Below are 20,269 nucleotides of genomic sequence, written 5' to 3' on the forward strand. Positions count from 1 at the left end.
GTGCCACCTGCAGATGTCTCTTATTTACCGCCATGGTAGACTTTTTCATCTTCAGTATCCACTGTATATTTATCATTCTTATGGTGAACCAGGAAGATCAGGATGAACAGTGCTTCAGCTTTTTTTTTTTGGACCCTTAGTGATTGTGTCTTGTATCTAGTATCTAGAAGTTAGACCAGTGTTTCCCAACCAGGGCTTCTCCAGCTGTTGTAAGACTACAACTCCCACCGGGCCCGGACCACCAAAAGGTTGTCCGGGCCTGCTGGGAGTTGTAGTTTTGCAATAGCCGGATGCACATTGTTTGGAAAACACTGGGATAAAGCTCTCTGGAGATGCTGCAAATTCTCAATCTCCGCACAATGTGGGATGTAGCAGGGCCGACCTGCCGGGTGCGAGGACATCATTTCTGGGGGCATTTCCTAACTACTGGGGGCTTCTATCTGATAGGGGGTGTTTCCTACCTACCTACTAATAGCTTATAACAAATAGGGGGATTCCCTAACTACTGGGGTCTACTACCTAACAGGGGACATTCCCTTACTACTGGGGGCTTCTGATAGGTGGGATTCCCTACCTACCTACTAATGGCTTAAACCTAATTGGGGGGGATTCCCTAATTACCTGGGGCTACTACCTAATAGTGGGCATTCCCCAGCTACTGGAGGCTTCTATTTGATAGGGGGGATTCCCTACCTACCTACTAAGGGCTTATACCAAATAGGGGGGATTCCCTAACTACTAGGGCTATTAACTAATAGTGGGCATTCCCTAACTACTGGGGGCTTCTATCTGATAGGGGGGATTCCCTACCTACCTACTAATGGCTTATACCTAATTAGGGGGATTCCCTTATTACTAGGGTCTTCTATGTGATAGGGGAAATTTCCTACCTACTGATACCTAATTGGGGGGATTCCCTAACTACTGGGGGCTACTACCTCATAGTGGGCATTCCCTAATTACTGGGGGCCACTACCTAATACTGGGGTGTGGCCGTGATGTCACGACCCCCGCAGTCCGCACCCAGTGCTCAGAACAAAATAAACCCCAGGAAGGGCCTAAAACACCAAACAAATTAGATGGGGTATCAACACTTATGCATTATTGTTTTGTGAATTGTCATATTGTTGTCACTAGTGTCATGTCCTCTGTGATTCTTCACGGTTTTTTATGCCATATTCAGGAGGTGTGAATACTTTTATAGACCTTGTGTATACAGTTCTGTAAACATAGTAGTGATTCTTTATGCCCTATATGCCATGTATTGTTTCCGTACTCTGGATACATGTAGAGCGCTCTCATGGGTAAAGTCCATGTCGGAGTTAATCATTTGCCGATAAAATGTACGATCGTGACAATTTGTCAGTGCGGATCTTACATAGTTATAAGATTGTCGGCTAAGGGCTGGAGAAACCATCAGATGAACCTTTTTGTGTGGGCAGGGCCGTTTGAAGGAATTTGGGGGCCCCAAACAAAATGGACATGGAGGCCCCCCCCCCCCCTTTATGATCATGCACGTCACGCTCTAGGGCCGGCGTCAGGACGTAGTAACGCCGGCCCTTGAATGCTGGGAGCGCAACGTGAGCGAACGTCTATACGAGGCCCCCACATTAGGTGCGGCACAGCCCTCCCCCCCACGTTAGGTGTGCACAGTTCCCCCCCCCCACGTTAGGTGTGGCACAGTTCCCCCCCCACGTTAGGTGTGGCACAGTTCCCCCCCCCCCCACGTTAGGTGTGGCACAGTTCCCCCCCCCACGTTAGGTGTGGCACAGTTTCCCCCTCCCCCCCCACGTTAGGTGCGGCGCAGTTCCCCCCCACGTTAAGTGCGGCACAGTTCCCCCCCACGTTAGGTGCGGCACAGTTCCCCCCCACGTTAGGTGCGCCAGAGTTCCCCCCCACGTTAGGTGCGGCAGAGTTCCCCCCACATTAGGTGCGGCAGAGTTCTCCCTACATTAGGCTAGCAGTGTTCCTCCATATTAGGTGCAATATAGTTCCCCCACTATTATTATAGGCACTATTATTGTGTGGGGCTCAATAGATATGAAATCTGTATTAAAGTGCAGAGCCTAATATACCCAGACATTTCGGTTGTATGGGGCCCTGAAATTTGTGATGACCCCAATAATATTCCTATATAGTGATGACATAATACTGAAGTACAGTGCCCACTTACTGGAGTGGGTAAATAATATTGCCGTGCTTACTAGAAAAAAGCCTAGTGTGCATAAGTAGTCACCCCCTGTAGGGGATACTTTGTGGGGTCGCCATTGGCTGCAGTCATAGATGCCAGTCTATCTGCCTATTTCTCTATTAGCTTAGTACATGTTCACACTGGGATATCTACCCATTCTAGGAAAAACTGTTGTCACTCCATCCATACATATTGGGGGGGGGGTGAATACATATTGGGGGGGTTGTGTATACATATGCACTGCATTTTTTATTTTATTTTATTGCTCTCCCATCCGTTACATAACACGTAAAGTAAGGGCATAGTAACCTGCGCATACTCCACTCTGCTCAGTGTACGGTGCGGCACAGGTGCGACCTCATATGATGGGCTGCTGCCAAGGAGGTGGGACAGGGTGAAGTTTACAGGCAGGTAAGCCCCCGTGTCATTCACATAGGAATCACATATCTGAGCAGATGGAGCTTTTTCCACCTCAGTGGATCAGTCACCTGGGGCACCTGGTTCTCTCCTACCTGGTCCTCAAACAAGTATGGAAAGTCCTAAACGGAATCAGAGTTCATATCATCTCCAGGGTGTGGAGAACTGACCTGAAAAAGTATGGTGGCTGGGCAGGTAAGTGGTTTGGTGTCCTGCAGGGTCATATCCAGAACATTCATATATGGGGCAGGGTGGGGAGGCTTCATTCCTGTAGGTTCAATTCAGCAAACTCCATAGAAAGCCCAGAAGAAAACCTGCGACCCCAAACATATGCAGGAATGGCTTAAAGGGGTACTCTGCCCCTAGACATCTTATTCAAAGGATAGGGGATAAGATGTCTGATCGCGGGGGTCCTGCCACTGGGAACCCCGTGATCTCTGCTGCGGCACCTCAAACATCCCGTGCACGGAGCCGTGGACTTTTATCAGCTCCTCCATCTTCTCCATGACCCCCTCTTCATATCTTCTTACCTCTAGATGGTGCCGATGGGTAAAGTTCATGGTTTTATGGTTCAAAATCAAGAATTGGAAAAATATAAAAAGAGAAAGAAGGTGCATGAAAATAGAAAGGAAAAAGATGAGGACACTGGTGGTACAGTATGGGGAGGAGAACCCTATTATAGGCCACTAAAACAGCATCGACCCATTAGTGAGCCAAGTAGTGAAGGTCGCGGAGGACGTTAAGAGGAATCCTGGGGTCCTATGTAGGACAACATCTGTCAGACTGGTTTGAATCCCCCCCCCCGCACAGAGCTCATCCATCCTCAAAGTATCCACTCACAAGGCTATGAACGGATCAGTAGATTATCTCCATAGTCTGAGAATACTCTTGGGTGAAAACCTCCTGAAACTCCACACAGCGTTGAATATTCTAGTAACTGTACTTGGTGATTTGGTGCAGTTAAAGTGGAGTTATCTTGCATGCAGCAGACTTAAAGTGGTACTCCGCCCCTAGACATCTTTTCCCCTATGCAAAGGATAGGGGAGAAGAGATCTGAACTCGGGTATCCCGCCACTGGGGACCCCCGTGAACTCGGCTGTGGCACACCAGGCATCCAGTGCACGGAGCAAACTTCATTCTGCGGCGCAGCACCCAACACTCTAAATGAACGCCGGTGAAGTAGGGAGATCGCAGGGGTACCCCGCGATCTCCCTGCTTCACTCGGCATTCGTTTGAATAGGGGATAAGATGTCTATGGGGCGGAGTACCCCTTTAAGCTGGGTCAGGTTGTTATCTAGGCCTAAACTTTTCTAACAGGGCCTAGATTGGGAATACTCTGAAGAGTACGGTCATACGTAACAGATCCACAGCGTATTTTATGTTGCAGGTCGCCGATGATCTGACCCTATATTGTGCCTCCAGCTGTTTCCCCCGTATCCTGCCCTCAGTGGCAGTGCGCCGCTCGGAGCAGCCACATTGGCCTGCAAGTCGCTGTACATACTCGCAGTGTACTCACAGACATCGCGGAGCGGCCACACGCATGCAAGTCCCTTTGTGGCTGCTCGGAGCGGCACATTGCTGCTGCGAGCAGGACACGGGGAGAGTCAGCGGGAAGCACAATATAGGGTCATCGGTGGATCCGTCACCTGCAACTCTACCCTAAGTGGTCTACCTAGTAAGAGCAGAGCTGGGAGACTTTTTCACACTACTCTGGCTAGACAAGGCTAAAATCTAAATAAAACTGGGTCCAGCCCTCTAGGGAGAGAGTTGGACTTGGGAACACCTCCCCTCTCAGCCTTTCTACGAGTTTCTACATAGAAATCTACTACCTAAAGTCATGTGACCAATGTTCCACTTATCCCATACAAAAGCAATCCATCAATGGGGACAGTATAAAGTGAAATCATTAACCCTTGCACATCAGTGTATGCAGAGACAAAATGTGGTAGTCAATTACCCACAATACTGAGACTTAAAGAGATTAAAGTGGTGTTCAAGGAAAAAAAATCTTTTTTATATTAACTGGCTCCAGAAAGTTAAACAGATTTGTAAATTACTTCTATTAAAAAAATATTAGCCCTTCCAATAATTATCAGCTGCTGAAGTTGAGTTGTTCTTTCCTGTCTGGTAACAGTGCTCTCTGCTGACAACTCTGCTGGTCTTGGGAACTGCACCGAGTAGAAGAGGTTTGCTATGGGGATTTGCTTCTACTCTGGATAGTTCCCGAGACAGATGTCATCAGAGAGCATTTTGACAGAAAAGAACAACTCTTCTTCAGCAGCTCATAAGTACTAAAAGGATTAAGATTTTATTTTTTCAAATTCAGAAAAAGTTTATTAAACAAATCAGTAATGACAAAAACTCAATAAATCAAGCAATGTATGGTAATAACGGCCTGGTGGGCCGAAATAGAACAGATCAAAACATACAGGTAGTGTTAAAAAAGTAAAACATTGGAACAAGTGTGCGAAAACACCAAGAGAAAGTAAAGTCAAAGAAATGGAGAAAACCGTCCAAACACCTGGGCAGGGGCATAGAAACAGTAAGATGAGGGGGCAAGCAAGTAGAAAGCCAGGCTGCCCAGGCAAGTGGGCTGACAGGGGCAGAAAAAAAGAGCCATACAATACAAGACGAAGACGGCATAACAGACGGGTAAGTGCAAATGAAAAAAACATATAGAGAAAACGTTGAGAGGGTGGGAAAAACATATACAGCACAGAAAAAAGGAAATAGAGGGAATAGACAAGAAAACACAGAACAAAGAATCCGGCCGGGACTGGGACCAACCAGCAGCGGTCCCCCATACGCACCAGGGAAGACAGAGGGGAACCAATGACACAAGGATCAGTTGAGAAGCCGGTATCTGGGGGAAGAGCAAAAGGATGACCATGGGAGCCAAGTTGCGGCCCATCTACAAACATCCTCGGGGTGGACCACCAGAAGCTCCTCCATGTGTTTAATATGGGCCACTTCAGCGAACCATTCCTCTAGAGGGGGGGGCAGGATCTTTCCAGCGCCTGGGGATTACAGTTTTAGCGGCCTGAAGGAGATGTCTCACGAGGGATTTCTTATATTTCACCTGCGCCATGGGAAACATGTAGAGTAGAGCGGCTTCTGGGCTAGAAGGGACATGTATCCCACACACCTCACTGATGACCTGTAGGATCGTCTGCCAAAAGGGTAGGAGTTTGGGGCAACTCCACCAGATGTGTGTCATCGAGCTCTCACCACTACCACACCGCCAGCATAAGCTCGGAACAGAAGGATACCAGCGTTGCAAAGAAGTCGGCACCCGATACCATTGAGACAAAATTTTGTAACTTGTCTCTTGTGCCTTTGTGGCTATGACAGCCTTGTGGGTAAGGAAAAAGCACCGAGACCACTGGTCGGATGTGAATGTCTTGCCAAACTCTGACTCCCAAGCCCGGCAAAATGGCGGTAGAGATTCCGATCGGAGAGTCACCAAGAGGCCATAGATGGTGGAGTTGGAGTGGCAAGGGCATGAGGAAGCCAGACACAAACGTTCAAACGGAGACAGGTTGCGATGCTATGAGGCTCTCTCCGGGAGACTAGAGTAGAAATGTCGTAGATGGAGGTAGGCAAAGGGCGCGCATTGAGATAATGGGCGCTCCTCCAATAAATCTTCCAAAGGTTTAAGCACGCCTCCAGCTAGGACATGATGAAAAAGAAGGGGGTCAGACCGGGACGCCGCAAAGAAAGCACCTGTCCGAGAGGACCCGGGTGGGAATTGCGTATTGTCTGTAATGGGTAGAAGGGGACCACTGTGATCAATGAGGCAAGCTCCCGACCCCGTGTGACACAAGGCTGCCAGGGTGTGGCTCGTAGTAAAAGAAGTAGGGAAACTATTCTGCAATGCAGGAGACCAGGTCCACGGCAGGGTGGAGAGCGCTTTAGGTCATATATCCTGGGCCAGACGAACTCAGAGTTTGGGCTCGCTATTATGAAACCTGTCAAGCACACGGGCATGGGTGCAGGCTAGATAGTACAGACAACAGTCCGGGAGACCAACCCCACCTAACAGTTTGGGACGGGTCAGGGTAAGTCAATTAATCCGGGGACGGGCAGAGGCCCACACGAAAGAACTAAAGCATGCCTGCACTTGCTTCCAGAACAAAGATGGAATGTGGAGAGGAATTGTCTGCAGCAAATATAACAACTGAGGCAGTAGGGTCATTTTAATGATACTAACACGGCCGAACCAAGAGAAGTCAGTGCGGTTCCAAGTCTCCAGGTCTGACCGAAAACGGGCCAGAAGAGAGGAGAAGTTACTGGAAAACAGATGGGAGAGATCCGAAGGGATTACCATCCCCAAGTACCTAATTCCACCATTAGGCCAACTAAATGGGAAGGAGGATTGAAGAGATGACACCATACGGCCAGGCAAGGAAACATTGAGAGCTTCTGACTTTAGCTAAATTGATTTTAAATTTAGACCAGGCCCCAAAGGCAGCCAGGCGAGACATCAAGCATGGGAGAGACACCAACGGGTCAGTAATGTATACCAGAAGATCGTCCGCAAAAGCAGAACACTTATACGCACAACCTCCAACTGTAACCCCGTGAATATCGGGATCTGAGCGTATGCTAGCCAGAAGATGTTCCATCACCAGTAGGGGGGAAAGGGGGCAGCCCTGTCGGGTGCCAATATGAATCGCAAATGGAAGGGAAAGGGAGCCATTTATCTTCAGGTGGGCCATAGGGGTATTGTACTGGGCCAGAATCTTGGAGGAAAAATTGGGGCCCAGCCCCACGTGGTGTAGGGTTTGTGCCAGGGAGGACCAGGATATGTGGTCAAAAGCCTTTTCGGTATCAAGAGAGAGAACCATCAGGGGCAAGTGATTAGATTGTGCATAATGTCTAAAGTTTTGATTGTGTTGTCCTTGGCTTCCCTCCCCGGCACAAACCCCATCTGGTCGGGATGTATGAGGGTGGGGAGAATACTATTTAACCTAGTGGCTAAGAGTTTGGAGTAAATTTTCAGGTCGACATTGAGTAAAGAAATGGGTCTATAGCTACCACAGGAGTAATGATCTTTCTCAGGTTTTGGCAACACAACCACGTGGGCCACAGTGGAGGCCACCGGCAGGGAAGTATCGGGAGATATGGAGTTAAAGGCCCTCAGAAGGATAGGGGAGAGGGAATCCAAAACGGATTTATAGAACTTCGCAGTGAAACCATCCGGACCAGGACTCTTCCCACCCGGGAGATTCTTAATGACCAAAGACAACTCCTCCGAGGAGAAGGGGTTGTCCAGTGCCTCCCTATCATCGGCAGAGAGGGCAGGGAAAGGTGATGGAAGACTGGGAGAGGGAGGTGATTGCGGCAGGAGATGGTATAGGTCTGAAAAGAAAGAGTGAAATGTAGATTGGACTTCCTCTGTAGTGTGTACCAGCTCCCCTGAAGAAGTGCGAATGGAAGGGATGTGAGTTTGAGCCAACCTACTTCGCAGACCTCTGGTAAGCATGCGTCCGCTCTTATTGCCATATTCGTAAAATTTGCTACGCCCTATTTGGAGCACACGGCCCCATGAGGCCTCTAGGCGCTTGACCTCCAGGCGGGCCAATTGCAGGTCCCGCAGGACCGGTTGCGAGAGTGAGCGCTTGTGTGCCAGTTCAAGCGAAGCTACTTTGTGTAGGGCCTGACTAACGGTGTGGGCTTTTTCACGTTTCAATCTAGAGCCGTGTCTAATGAGGACCCCCCGGAGGACACACTTGAGCGCCTCCCATTGGACAAAAGGCGCGGAGGTGTCCAATACATGGTCGGACACAAATTTGGAAACCATTCTGTTAAGATCGGCCATGCATACCGTGTCCAGGAGGAGGGACTCATTCAACCTCCACGACCATTCAGACCTGGTTAAGGATGGGAGCCGGAGGGAACAAAAGACAGGGGCATGATCCGAACAGAGGATGTTTCCAATTCTAGTATCAGACAGCCAAGAAAGAGCAGTATGTTTGGTCAGGACATAATCCAAGCGACTGTAGGACTCATGCGGAGGAGAGAAAAAACTATAATCCCTGTCAGAGGGATGCTGTATGCGCCACGGATCACACAGTTGGAGCAAGAGATCGTTTGACCCGTTAAATGGCAGAATAGGAAAGGCTGGAGCGTCCCGTGGAATTGTCCAGGGTGGGGTCCAGTGTCAAATTTAGGTCTCCACAGAGCACCACAGTCCCCTTCATCACCCGATCAACCACCCGATCAACAAGGTTGACAAGGAAATCACATTGTCCCTGGTTAGGGGCGTAGACGTTAACCAAAGTGATAACTCTGCCACCCAAAAGCAGGGAAAGGATCACGTACCTTGCGTTAGGATTTAAGATTACATTAGTAACTTGGTGGACCAGTGACTTATGGATGGCTATGGCGACTCCCTTGGACCTAGACTTGGGATTATGAGCGCAAAACCAGACAGGGAAATGTCTATCCTTAAGGGTCGAGTGTGACCCTCCTTAAAGTGGGTTTCCTGGAAAGAAGTTACATGTACCTTACGTTTATGCAGGTGGTGTAAGATCTGCGTCCGTTTCGCCAGAACATTGAAGCTTTTGACGTTGAAAGAGGCGATGTTGAGGTCCACCATGGGAGGAGGGGGTAGAGTCACCAATCAGAGCCGCCCCGGCAGGTGGAAGAACAAGCGGACAACAGAAACAAGACAAGAGGAGAACGGGGAAAAAAGTAGGAAATAAAAAATAAAATTAAAAGGGGGGGGGAGAACAAAAACAGGAGGAGTAGCAGTAGAAAGAAAACCACTGCGGCACGTACTAAACAAAAGAGCCGAAGCTACAAGAGAACCAAGCACTAGTGGAGACCACCGGCATGAATCCCCAACCTAGAGGGGGGAAACAGAAGCCACAAAACATGAGGGGGAGCCCAGGACAGCACCCCAGCATGGAGAAATGAGAAACCAGAGTAGGACACAAGGCGTACAAATGGAAATAGCAAGAAAGAGGTGCAGAAGGCAGGGAGAATTCGAAAGAGAAGACCAAAGGAGAGTGGGAAGTAGACAGGGGAGTGCAGAGGGTAAGTGGGAGGGGAGACACTAGATGGAAAGGAAGGACCACAAAGGAGAGCGAGAGGGAATAGAGAGGGGGGTAAAAGAATTGAAAGGAAATACATGTAATGACAGTTACAGCGCGAACTAGTAAAATACGTCCCAGGAGGTCCTCAAGGTCAACCTGCAACAATATAGAACAAAAAACAACAGAAAAGGCAGGTTAAACACTGACTGCAAAGCCGAGGATGGACCTCCGAGATCACCCCTGTGGTCCAGACTGAGCGGACTCCCAACGAGTCACCAAGCGTTGCTTGCGAGGGCCCCTCTGTGGCTGAGAAGAGCGGGATTGCTTGGCGGAGGGGACCGCTGGACAGGTCTCTTGGGCGCACCAGAAGACAATTGAGGCCAGTCCGACAGTGGTATAGGTGGCAAGTCCAAGTCCCGCAGGAACCCAGGAAAATTGTCAGGATTCGGCAGGCTGGAGGTGGATCCTCTGTGCCAGAGAGGGATTGGTGTGGACCGTGTCGGTGGACCTGTTCTAAGTTGCTACTGGTTTTCACCAGAGCCCGCCGCAAAGCGGGATGGTCTTGCAGCGGCGGTAGCAACCAGGTCGTATCCACCGGCAACGCCTCAACCTCTCTGACTGCTGAGATAGGCGCGGTACAAGGGATTAGACAAGAGCAGAGTCGGACGTAGCAGAAGGTCATGGCAGGCAGCAAGGATCATAGTCAGGGGCAACGGCAAGAGGTCTGGAACACTGGCTAGGGATACACAAGGAATGCTTTCACTGGCACAATGGCAACAAGATCCGGCAAGGAAGTGCAGGCGAAGTGAGGTAATATAGGGAAGTGCACAGGTGAACATACTAATTAAAATCCATGCGCCAATCAGTGGCGCACCGGCCCTTTAAATCGCAAAGAACCGGCGCGCGCGCGCCCTAGGGAGCGGGGCCGCACACGCCGGGACAGCACAGACGGGGAGCGGGTCTGGTAAGCGTGTCGGGATGCGCATCGCGAGCGGGCGCATCCCGCATCGCGAATCGCATCCCGGCTAGGGACATTATCGCAGCGCACCCGGTCAGCGGGTCTGACCGGGGCGCTGCGAGTAGGAGAACGCTGTGAGCGCCCTGGGGAGGAGCGGGGACCCGGAGCGCTCGGCGTAACACAAATCCTCCGGAGAGCGAATAGTGAAGGTCCGACCATTCTTGCGAACAGAAAGGGCAAAGGGGAAGCCCCAGCGGTAGGGAAGGTCATGCTCCCGTAGGATTTCTAGGACTGGTTTGAGGGATGCAAGGGTATGGCGAGACAAGTCCGGGAAGAGTTGGATCTGGACATCCTTGTAGAGAATCCGTCTGCGAGAGCGAGCAAAGCGGAGAATATCTTCCTTGATGGCATAAAAGTGAACCCGGCAGATCACATCACGCGGGTTCCGGTCATCAGAGCTAGCAGGTCGAAGAGCCCTATGTGCTCTGTCTAGTTCAATGTGGGCATCTGGAGCACGGCCCAACATGTCATTGAAGATAGATAGTAAGGCCGAATACAGTTTGTCGTGGCCCACCGCTTCAGGTAAGCCGCGGACGTTATTCCGCCTGTTACGGTTTTCCACGTCATCCAGATGTTGTTGTAGTGTGAACAGTTGAGCACTATGCTGCGCCACCACCTCCTGTAGAGACTGGACAGAAGAAGAAGAAGAAGCTTGTGCTACCTCCACCACTTCCATTCTAGTAGATAAGGCTGAAACGTCTTGACGAAGTTGAACAAATTCTGCCTTGCATTCCGCCACCAGTTGTTTAGCCAAGGAAGAAAAATCTGATTTCGTGGGGATTGATGCAACCAGAGAATGTAGGTCTGCAAGCGTGACAGGGTGGTCATCATGCTGGGACAAGCCATGATCCAGGGGGAGAGGGTCCCCCAACTGGGTCGGAGTGGTGGGTGGAGGAGCAGGACCACAGGAGGGAGACCCAAAGATGGAGGGGGTACCCCTCAGGCTAGGCGGAGGGTCTTGCGGTGAGGCAGGTGGGATCCCTTCAATAGAAATTGTTGCTGCAGGCCTCGGGGCCCGTTGGGGTATGGCAGGGTCCACAGCAGGCGGACATGGGGAGCAGTGGGGTAGGGAGTCCCAGGAGGAGCCAGAGGACCAAGGGGGGCAAGCAGCGGCCCCTTGACTGAGATGTTGCATATGATTGGGGAAAACATAGAAGGCTGGCACCGGAGAAGGACAGGGGGAGGGGCAGAGGGCCAAACTTCAGTGACCAGGTCGAGACCCAATTCCACTCCCATCACAGCAGGAGAACATTGTCCAGCTGGGACAGCAGGACACTGATAAGCCGCAACAGAGGTACTGGAAGGATGGATAGCAGTAGCTGAAGTCGTGGGTGGATGGGTAGCTGTAGCTGAGATGGCGGATGAATGGGTGACGGCAGCATAGGTTACGGACTGACTGATGGCTGCAGCGGAGGCTATGGATGGAGAGGTGACTGCAGCTGAGGTGATGGATGATGGGATAGCAGCAGCTGAAGTTGCAGATGGATGGGTGGTTGCAGCCGAGGTCATGGATGGATAGATGGACACAGCTGAGGCAGTAGATGGATAAGTGGCTGCATCAGAGGTCATGGATGGATGAACAACCGCAGCTGAGGTTACGGATGGATGGATGGCTGCAGCTGAGGGGATGGATGGATGGCTGCAGCTGAGGGGATGGATGGATGGCTGCAACTGAGGGGATGGATGGATGGCTGCAGCTGAGGGGATGGATGGATGGCTGCAGCTGAGGGTATGGATGGATGGCAGCAGCTGAGGGGATGGATGGATGGATGGCTGCAGCTGTGGTTACGGATGGATGGATGGCTGCAGCTGTGGTTACGGATGGATGGATGGCTGCAACTGAGGGGATGGATGGATGGCTGCAGCTGAGGGGATGGATGGCTGCAGCTGAGGGGATGGATGGCAGCAGCTGAGGGTATGGATGGATGGCAGCAGCTGAGGGGATGGATGGATGGCTGCAGCTGAGGGGATGGATGGATGGATGGATGGATGGCAGCAGCTGAGGGGATGGATGGATGGCTGCAGCTGAGGGGATGGATGGATGGATGGCTGCAGCTGAGGGTCTGGATGGATGGCAGCAGCTGAGGGGATGGATGGATGGCATCAGCTGAAGGGATGGATGGCTGCAGCTGAGGGGATGGATGGCAGCAGCTGAGGGTATGGATGGATGGCAGCAGCTGAGGGGATGGATGGATGGCTGCAGCTGAGGGGATGGATGGATGGATGGATGGCTGCAGCTGAGGGGATGGATGGATGGCAGCAGCTGAGGGGATGGATGGATGGCTGCAGCTGAGGGGATGGATGGATGGATGGCTGCAGCTGAGGGTCTGGATGGATGGCAGCAGCTGAGGGGATGGATGGATGGCATCAGCTGAGACAGTGGAAGGGCTGAAGACTACAGCAGGGGCTGTGGGGAGGAGGAACGCTGCAGAGGAATGGGACGCTGCAGCTGAGACCGTGGGATGGTGAGTGGCAGCAGCTAAGGGTAGGAGGTTGCAGCTGAGGGAAGGATGGCAACAGCTAGGACAGCAGGGGACCGGAGTGCAGCAGCAGCCCTTTTGTGCCCCTGTGGGAGATTTTATATGGGCAATACAATCAGACAGCTCCGGTTCCGGGAGCATGTCCGCTCCATACGAACCGGCGCTGGAGCTCCCAGATTGATTGCTCACATGTTAGAACAACATGCAGGCAATACTACTGACCTCAAATTTCTGGGGCTTGAAAGGGTTTTCCCCCTCCGAGATGGAGGCGATTGCCATAGGGTCCTCTTGCAGAAAGAGGCCCGCTACTTGTCACATGACTTTGTATTGTGCCAGGTTGCCTAGCGACTGCGTCGCACCGTCTCTATGTAATGTAGCGACGGCACACCGCAGACGTCGCATCCGGCTAAAGGAAGTGCGCAAGGCGCACGAAACAACTTTTCCCGGCTTCCCCTCCTCCACCCTGCTCCCCCGCCTGTATCCCACTTGATGTCACTTTATGGTGAATAAAGAAGTTTTCCTGAATGGTGAGTGCCGCCTTTTTCCTTAGTCTCTTTGCTGTTTTGATATTGTCCATCTGGCTGAGCACCAACGCTACAGGATAACATTATCTGCTTCAGTCACGCTACATTTCTCCGTTCCTCTACACGGCCTAGTGCCGGCAGCTCCGTCTCTCCATTGTCATAATATTTTATGGTGACCAAGTTAAAAAAAAAAAAAAAAAAAAAAAAAAAAAAGGATGTATATAGCCATTCATGGACTAGCTGCTATGAAGCAACTATGGTGCTAAGTCCCTAAAGGTAAGAAGATCAAGTTCTGGGGATATAACAGTGGAGGCATCTGTCATGGAAGGGAGCAGTGAGCCGTAACTCCATACAAACGCGGTTCCTTCCTATTGCCCATCCGCCCTAAACGACAAATCGACAACAAAACTGAACAAGTGGGGAAATAGTCAGGAACATAACGGGGATACTACAAAGCTACAAACAGATATACCAGGCAGGATATAGCATACTAACAAACAGTTCAAGAACCAGGATCAAGATTAATGGCAGCTATGATAATATGAACAAGACTAGATATGAGGATAAGTATACAGCAGACAAAACCAGCATATGCAGGGGATGAACAGGTTAACTGAATGTCAGAACACTAAACAGGTCAGGAAATCAAAAGCAATGTTAACACTACTCACAACAAATAACACACTAGACACCCCACTCTAATTATGGAGGGACAATAATACTAAAGCCAAATAGGCTCCTAGCTAGTGGGCACTCTCCTCTGTGTGATCAGGATACTGGCTTAGGAGGAAGCAAAAATCTTAAATACAAGCAAACACTGGTACAGGCACAAGACTCACTCCTAGATAGATGGATTAGCACAAGGCTCAGAACAGGATTCTATCCTAGGAGATCCAGGATCCAACAAGGTCAAAACAGGACTGACAATACCCACAGTGTGGACACGGACTAGGCAACACAAAGCATAACCAAACAATACAAGAAAACAAAAAACAGACAAGGTACTAAACAAAACAGGCTAAGATCCATCTAACAAATACATAGCAGACAGGACAGAAAACCATGGTCAAACTCAGGAAGTACTCAGACAGAAAAAAGGTGAATAAAGAAACCTGGTAAAACTAACAGACGAAATTACCAGCTCAGAGCGGCACCTGAAGAGGCCTTATATACCTTCCCAGTGCTGAAGGGCTGAAAGGTTAACTCTTCCCTAACCAGGGAGAATGAACACAGAAACTGTTCAGACATAAACATGTCTGAACAGGACCCAAAGCAGAAAAATGCTAAATACAGATAAACAGACATTACAGCATCAAGTAATGTTCCCAGGTCAATTGGCCACTAAACTGCATAGTTGTGTAGAACTAAGTTTTTTTTTTATAAAACTTGAATTGTAGGCAAATATAGTGCAGTGTCCAATCCAGTGGGTTCCAACCAACAACCCAGGCTCTTCATTGGTTCTATTAAAGTAAAGGTCGATGTTTTTCTCTTGTATTGCTTTCTAATCTTTACAGTGGTAACAGGAGCAACAGATGGGATCGGGAAGGCCTACGCCGAGGAGGTCAGTGGACACCAGTGTGTCGGTCTATGTATCTGTTACTCATATGTCCTCTTGAATCCGTATCCTCTCCATAGTTGGCCAAACGGGACTTCAATGTCATCCTTATAAGTCGGACTCTAGAGAAGCTGAAAAATGTTGCAAAGGGCATAGGCAAGAGATGGTTCTGGCTCAGTGGAGCTGATCAGGACCACCACAGCAAAATCACGGGGTCCTAACCAGCTGGGAGGAGGGGTGGAGGGTCCTTACCTGCTTCTGTCCCATCAGATCGGCACTCCATCTCATAGCCTGTAGTAATGGAGCGCAGATAACACTTTTCTGCCCTACAGGGCGGGGGAATAAGTATAAAGATAATTACAGAAGTTTGTAACGTCCACAGAACAACAGACCAGACGGAAAACCAAAGTAATCCAGCTGGATTTCACAGGAGGACCTGAAATTTACCCCAAGGTGGAGCAAGAGTTGAAGAATATGGACATTGGCATCCTTGGTAGTACCTTTCTGTGTGTCTGGAGCTTGTCTGCTCAGGGCTCTGTAAGGCTTGGTTCATATCTCCATTCAGAGCCTGTTCAGATAGCTGGACTAAAATGTAATCAACACTATGGGCTGGTTGAAATGCTGGACACCAACTGGAACCCCATAAAAAGGGGTATTCACAGTCACGCCCCCTCCCTTCATGTCTATGCAAGGGGGCGTGACTGCCATCATGAACCCCTCCCATAGACATGAATGGAGTGGGTGTGGCCATGACATCACGTCTCGGAGGCAGTGCCCAACACAGAATGCCGGGGGCTGCACCGAGATGGTGGGGTCCCAGCGGCGGGACCCCTGCGATCATACATCTTATGCATGCTTAAGCATCATGTGTTGCTGTTAAAACGCCCAGACCTATCAGTGGGCTTGGACGTAGAAACTATTACATCTGGTCTTAGCGTCCATGCCCTTCTTGGGTGCACATAAATACCTGGCTATTCTGCTCAGTCCTTGCTTGTGGTAAGTTCTTCTGCACTAGCTCTTATCCTGCTCCCAGCTAGTTCTTTTCTTTGTATTCTGGCCTCGGTTTGTTACACATCTATTCTCTGCTTAGTGGTTTAGTACCTTTGCTGCTATCTCAGTTTGGACCTGGCTTGTTAGAATACTCTCTTTTTGTTTGTTTATCCCCAGTGTTTTTTATCTTGTTCTGTGACTGTTAACCATTTGTGTCCTGACCAGTTTCCCTGATCTCGGTAAAGTGTTGTTTATTGTTTCGCACCTTGTTACGCTCCTGCACCTAGTGAGAACAAGGATCGGCATCCAGTTGAGGATCTGTTGCTTAGGGTGGATACTCAAGTAGGCAGAGAAAGTAGCTGTGGGTGAGCTCAGGGTTGCACATATCTCTGCCCAACATGACATTACACAAGAAATGTTAACTCTTAAAGGACATCTATAGTGCAAAATAACTTATCCCCTATCCGAAGGATAGGGCATAAGTTATAGATCGCGGGGGGTCCGAGCGCTGGGGCCCCCCGCGATCTTCGGTACGGGGCTGCGGCAATATACAGGAAAGGGGGCGTTCCGTCCCCGCATGACGCGGCGACCGACACGCCCCCTAAATGAATCCCATAGAGATACATGGAGGGGGAGTGTCTGCCGCGGCTTTCTGCTGGAGACGATACTTCACTTCCGGCAGACTGCCGCTGCCCCGTCCAGGAGATCCCGGGGGGCCCCATCGCTCCGCCCCCCCGCAATCTATAACTTATCCCCTATTCTTTGGATAGGGGATAAGTTATTTTGCGCTGGAGTACTCCTTTAACTATATGCGAGATCTCGCTCTCTCTGTTTCTCTCTCTCTCTCATTCTCTCTATCTATCTTGCTCGTTATCTCTTCTTCTCTTTCTCTCACTCTTTCTTTGTGGATTATGTCTTGTAGTCAATAACGTTGGGATTATGTACAATGATGAAGGCCGGTTTCTAGAGGTGTCAGATTTCAGTGAGGTGAGTGTGATGGATGGCGGTAGATTTCCAACCTGTGCAAAACCTACAACACCCAGCATGCTCTGCCAGCCTCAGGACAACAACGGGTACAGGCACACCGGTCCAGTATAGGGCAGTCCTAATAATTGTACAACTATGACTCCCCCCAACTCACTCCTCCATTGCCATCTCAGGTCACTTCTCTGATCATTAGACTCCTGTCCGATGTAATGTCCACTGAGCACATGATCTTCTCTCCTTTTCTGTCCTACTCTCCACTTCAGGACTTCTCCAAAGCCTTCTCCTCCTATTGTATGCCCAGTATGTAACATTCCCAGTCTCCCCTGCCCTCCCCTCCTATTGTATGCCCAGTATGTAACATTCCCAGTCTCCCATGCCCTCTCCTCCTATTGTATCCCCAGTATGTAACATTCCCAGTCTCCCATGCCCTCCCCTCCTATTGTATCCCCAGTGTGTAATATTCCCAGTCTCCCATGCCCTCCCCTCCTATTGTATCCCCAGTGTGTAATATTCCCAGTCTCCCATGCCCTCCCCTCCTATTGTATGCCCAGTATGTAACATTCCCAGTCTCCCATGCCCCACCTCCTATTGTATCCCCAGTATGTAACATTCCTAGTCTCCCATGTCCCCACCCCCCCCCCTCCTATTGTATCCCCAGTATGTAACATTCCCAGTCTCCCATGGCCTTCCACTCCTATTGTGTGCGCAGTATGTATCATTCCCAGTCTCCCATGCCCTCCCTTCCTATTGTATCCCCAGTATGTAACATTCCCAGTCTCCCATGCCCTCCCCTCCTATTGTATGCCCAGTATGTAACATTCCCAGTCTCCCATGCCCCACCTCCTATTGTATCCCCAGTATGTAACATCCCCAGTCTCCCATGGCCTTCCACTCCTATTGTATGCCCAGTATGTAACATTACCAGTCTCCCATGGCCTCCCTTCCTATTGTATCCCCAGTATGTAACATTCCCAGTCTCCCATGCCCTCCCCTCCTATTGTATGCCCAGTATGTAACATTCCCAGTCTCCCATGCCCCACCTCCTATTGTATCCCCAGTATGTAACATTCCTAGTCTCCCATGTCCCCCCCCCCCCCTCCTATTGTATCCACAGTATGTAACATTCCCAGTCTCCCATGGCCTTCCACTCCTATTGTGTGCCCAGTATGTAACATTCCCAGTCTCCCATGCCCCCCTCCTATTGTATCCCCAGTATGTAACATTCCCAGTCTCCCATGGCCTTCCACTCCTATTGTATGCCCAGTATGTAACATTCCCAGTCTCCCATGCCCTCTCTTCCTATTGTATCCCCAGTATGTAACATTCCCAGTCTCCCATGCCCTCCCTTCCTATTGTATCCCCAGTATGTAACATTCCCAGTTTCCCATGTCATCCCTTCCTATTGTACCCCCAGTATGTAACATTCCAAGCCTCCCATGTCCTCCTTTCCTATTATATCCCCAGTATGTAACATTCCCAGTCTCTCATGCCATCCCCTCATATTGTGTGCCCAGTACGTAACATTTCCAGTCTCCCATGCCCTCCCCTCCTATTGTATCCCCAGTATGTAACATTCCCAGTCTCCCCTGCCCTCCCCTCCTATTGTATCCCCAGTATGTAACATTCCCAGTCTCCCATGCCCTCCCTTTCTATTGTATGCCCAGTATGTAACATTCCCAGTCTCCGATGCCCTCCCCTCCTATTGTATCCCTAGTACGTAACATTCCCAGTCTCCCATGCCCTTCCTTCATATTGTATGCCCAGTATGTAACATTCCCAGTCTCCCATGCCCTCCCCTCCTATTGTATGCCCAGTATGTAACATTCCCAGTCTCCAATGCCCTCCCTTCCTATTGTATCCCCAGTACGTAACATTCCCAGTCTCCCATGCCCTCCCCTCCTATTGTATCCCCAGTATGTAACATTCACAGTCTCCCATGCTCCCCTCCTATTGTATGCCCAGTATGTAACATTTCCAGTCTCCAATGCCCCCCTTCCTATTGTATCCCCAGTACGTAACATTCCCAGTCTCCCATGTGCTCCCTTCCTATTGTATGCCCAGTATGTAACATTACCAGTCTTCCATGCCCTCCCCTCCTATTGTATGCCCAGTATGTAACATTCCCAGTCTCCCATGCCATTCCCTCCTATTGTATGCCAAGTATGTAACATTCCCAGTCTCCCATGCCATCCCCTATTATTGTATGCCCAGTATGTAACATTCCCAGTCTCCCATGCTATCCCCTCCTATTGTATGTCCAGTATGTTATATTCCCAGTCGCCCATGCCCCTCTCCTATTGTATGCCCAGTATGTAACATTCCTAGTTTTCTCTGCCCTTCCCAGCTTCCAACACTTTCCATTGTATTCAAATCAGTCTAGAAGCTTCCATACACATAAAGCCTTCACACCCTGTGACTTCTCCTTTGTTCCCTTGTTGTGTGTCCGGTAGTAAGAGCCTCTAGTGGCCTCAGGCAGCATCACTAGAGGCTGGGAGCCCCTACAGACCTCACGTCCTAAAATACATTATGACACCTGTGGTGCTAGGACAGCCATCTTTCCCACCAGAATGCTGCTACACATATACTGCTTCCTATACTCCCCTTTTCACATATACTGCCCCCTATGCCCCACTCTCAAATATACTGCCCCCTATGGCCCTCCTCTCACATATACTGCCCCCGATGGCCTTCCTCTCGCATATACTGCCCCCTATGGCTCTCCTCTTGTGAATATTGCCCCCTATAGCCCTCCTCTCGCATATTCTGCCCCCTATGGCCCTCCTCTCGCATATACTGCCCCCTATGGCCCTCCTCTCGCATATACTGCCCCCTATGGCCCTCCTCTCGCATATACTGCCCCCTATGACCCTCCTCTCGCATATACTGCCCCCTATGGCCTTCCTCTGGCATATACTGCACTCTATGGGCCCCCTCTCGCATATACTGCCCTCTATGGCCCCACTCTCGCATATACTGCCCCCAATGGCTCCCTCTCACATATACTGCCCCCTATGGCCCCCTCTCACATATACTGCCCCCTATGGCCCCCTCTCACATATACTGCCCC

The 20,269-nt window shown here is 50.2% G+C and overlaps 1 protein-coding gene across 1 annotated transcript in view; it reads left to right on the forward strand.

Moving 5' to 3' along the window:
* Positions 1 to 11,495: 11,495 nt before the first annotated feature.
* LOC130367271 (very-long-chain 3-oxoacyl-CoA reductase-B-like) overlaps positions 11,496 to 20,269 on the forward strand; it is a 73,404-nt gene continuing 64,630 nt past the window's right edge. Inside the window, exons 1-5 of the mRNA XM_056569676.1 lie at positions 11,496 to 11,550; positions 15,068 to 15,231; positions 15,306 to 15,381; positions 15,608 to 15,718; positions 17,138 to 17,288. Coding sequence (XP_056425651.1) covers positions 11,496 to 11,550; positions 15,068 to 15,231; positions 15,306 to 15,381; positions 15,608 to 15,718; positions 17,138 to 17,288 — 557 coding nt within the window. The remainder of the gene's footprint in view (positions 11,551 to 15,067; positions 15,232 to 15,305; positions 15,382 to 15,607; positions 15,719 to 17,137; positions 17,289 to 20,269) is intronic.

The sequence above is a fragment of the Hyla sarda genome, chromosome 4 (assembly GCF_029499605.1).
Source record: "Hyla sarda isolate aHylSar1 chromosome 4, aHylSar1.hap1, whole genome shotgun sequence".
NCBI classification, from domain to species: Eukaryota; Metazoa; Chordata; class Amphibia; order Anura; family Hylidae; genus Hyla; species Hyla sarda.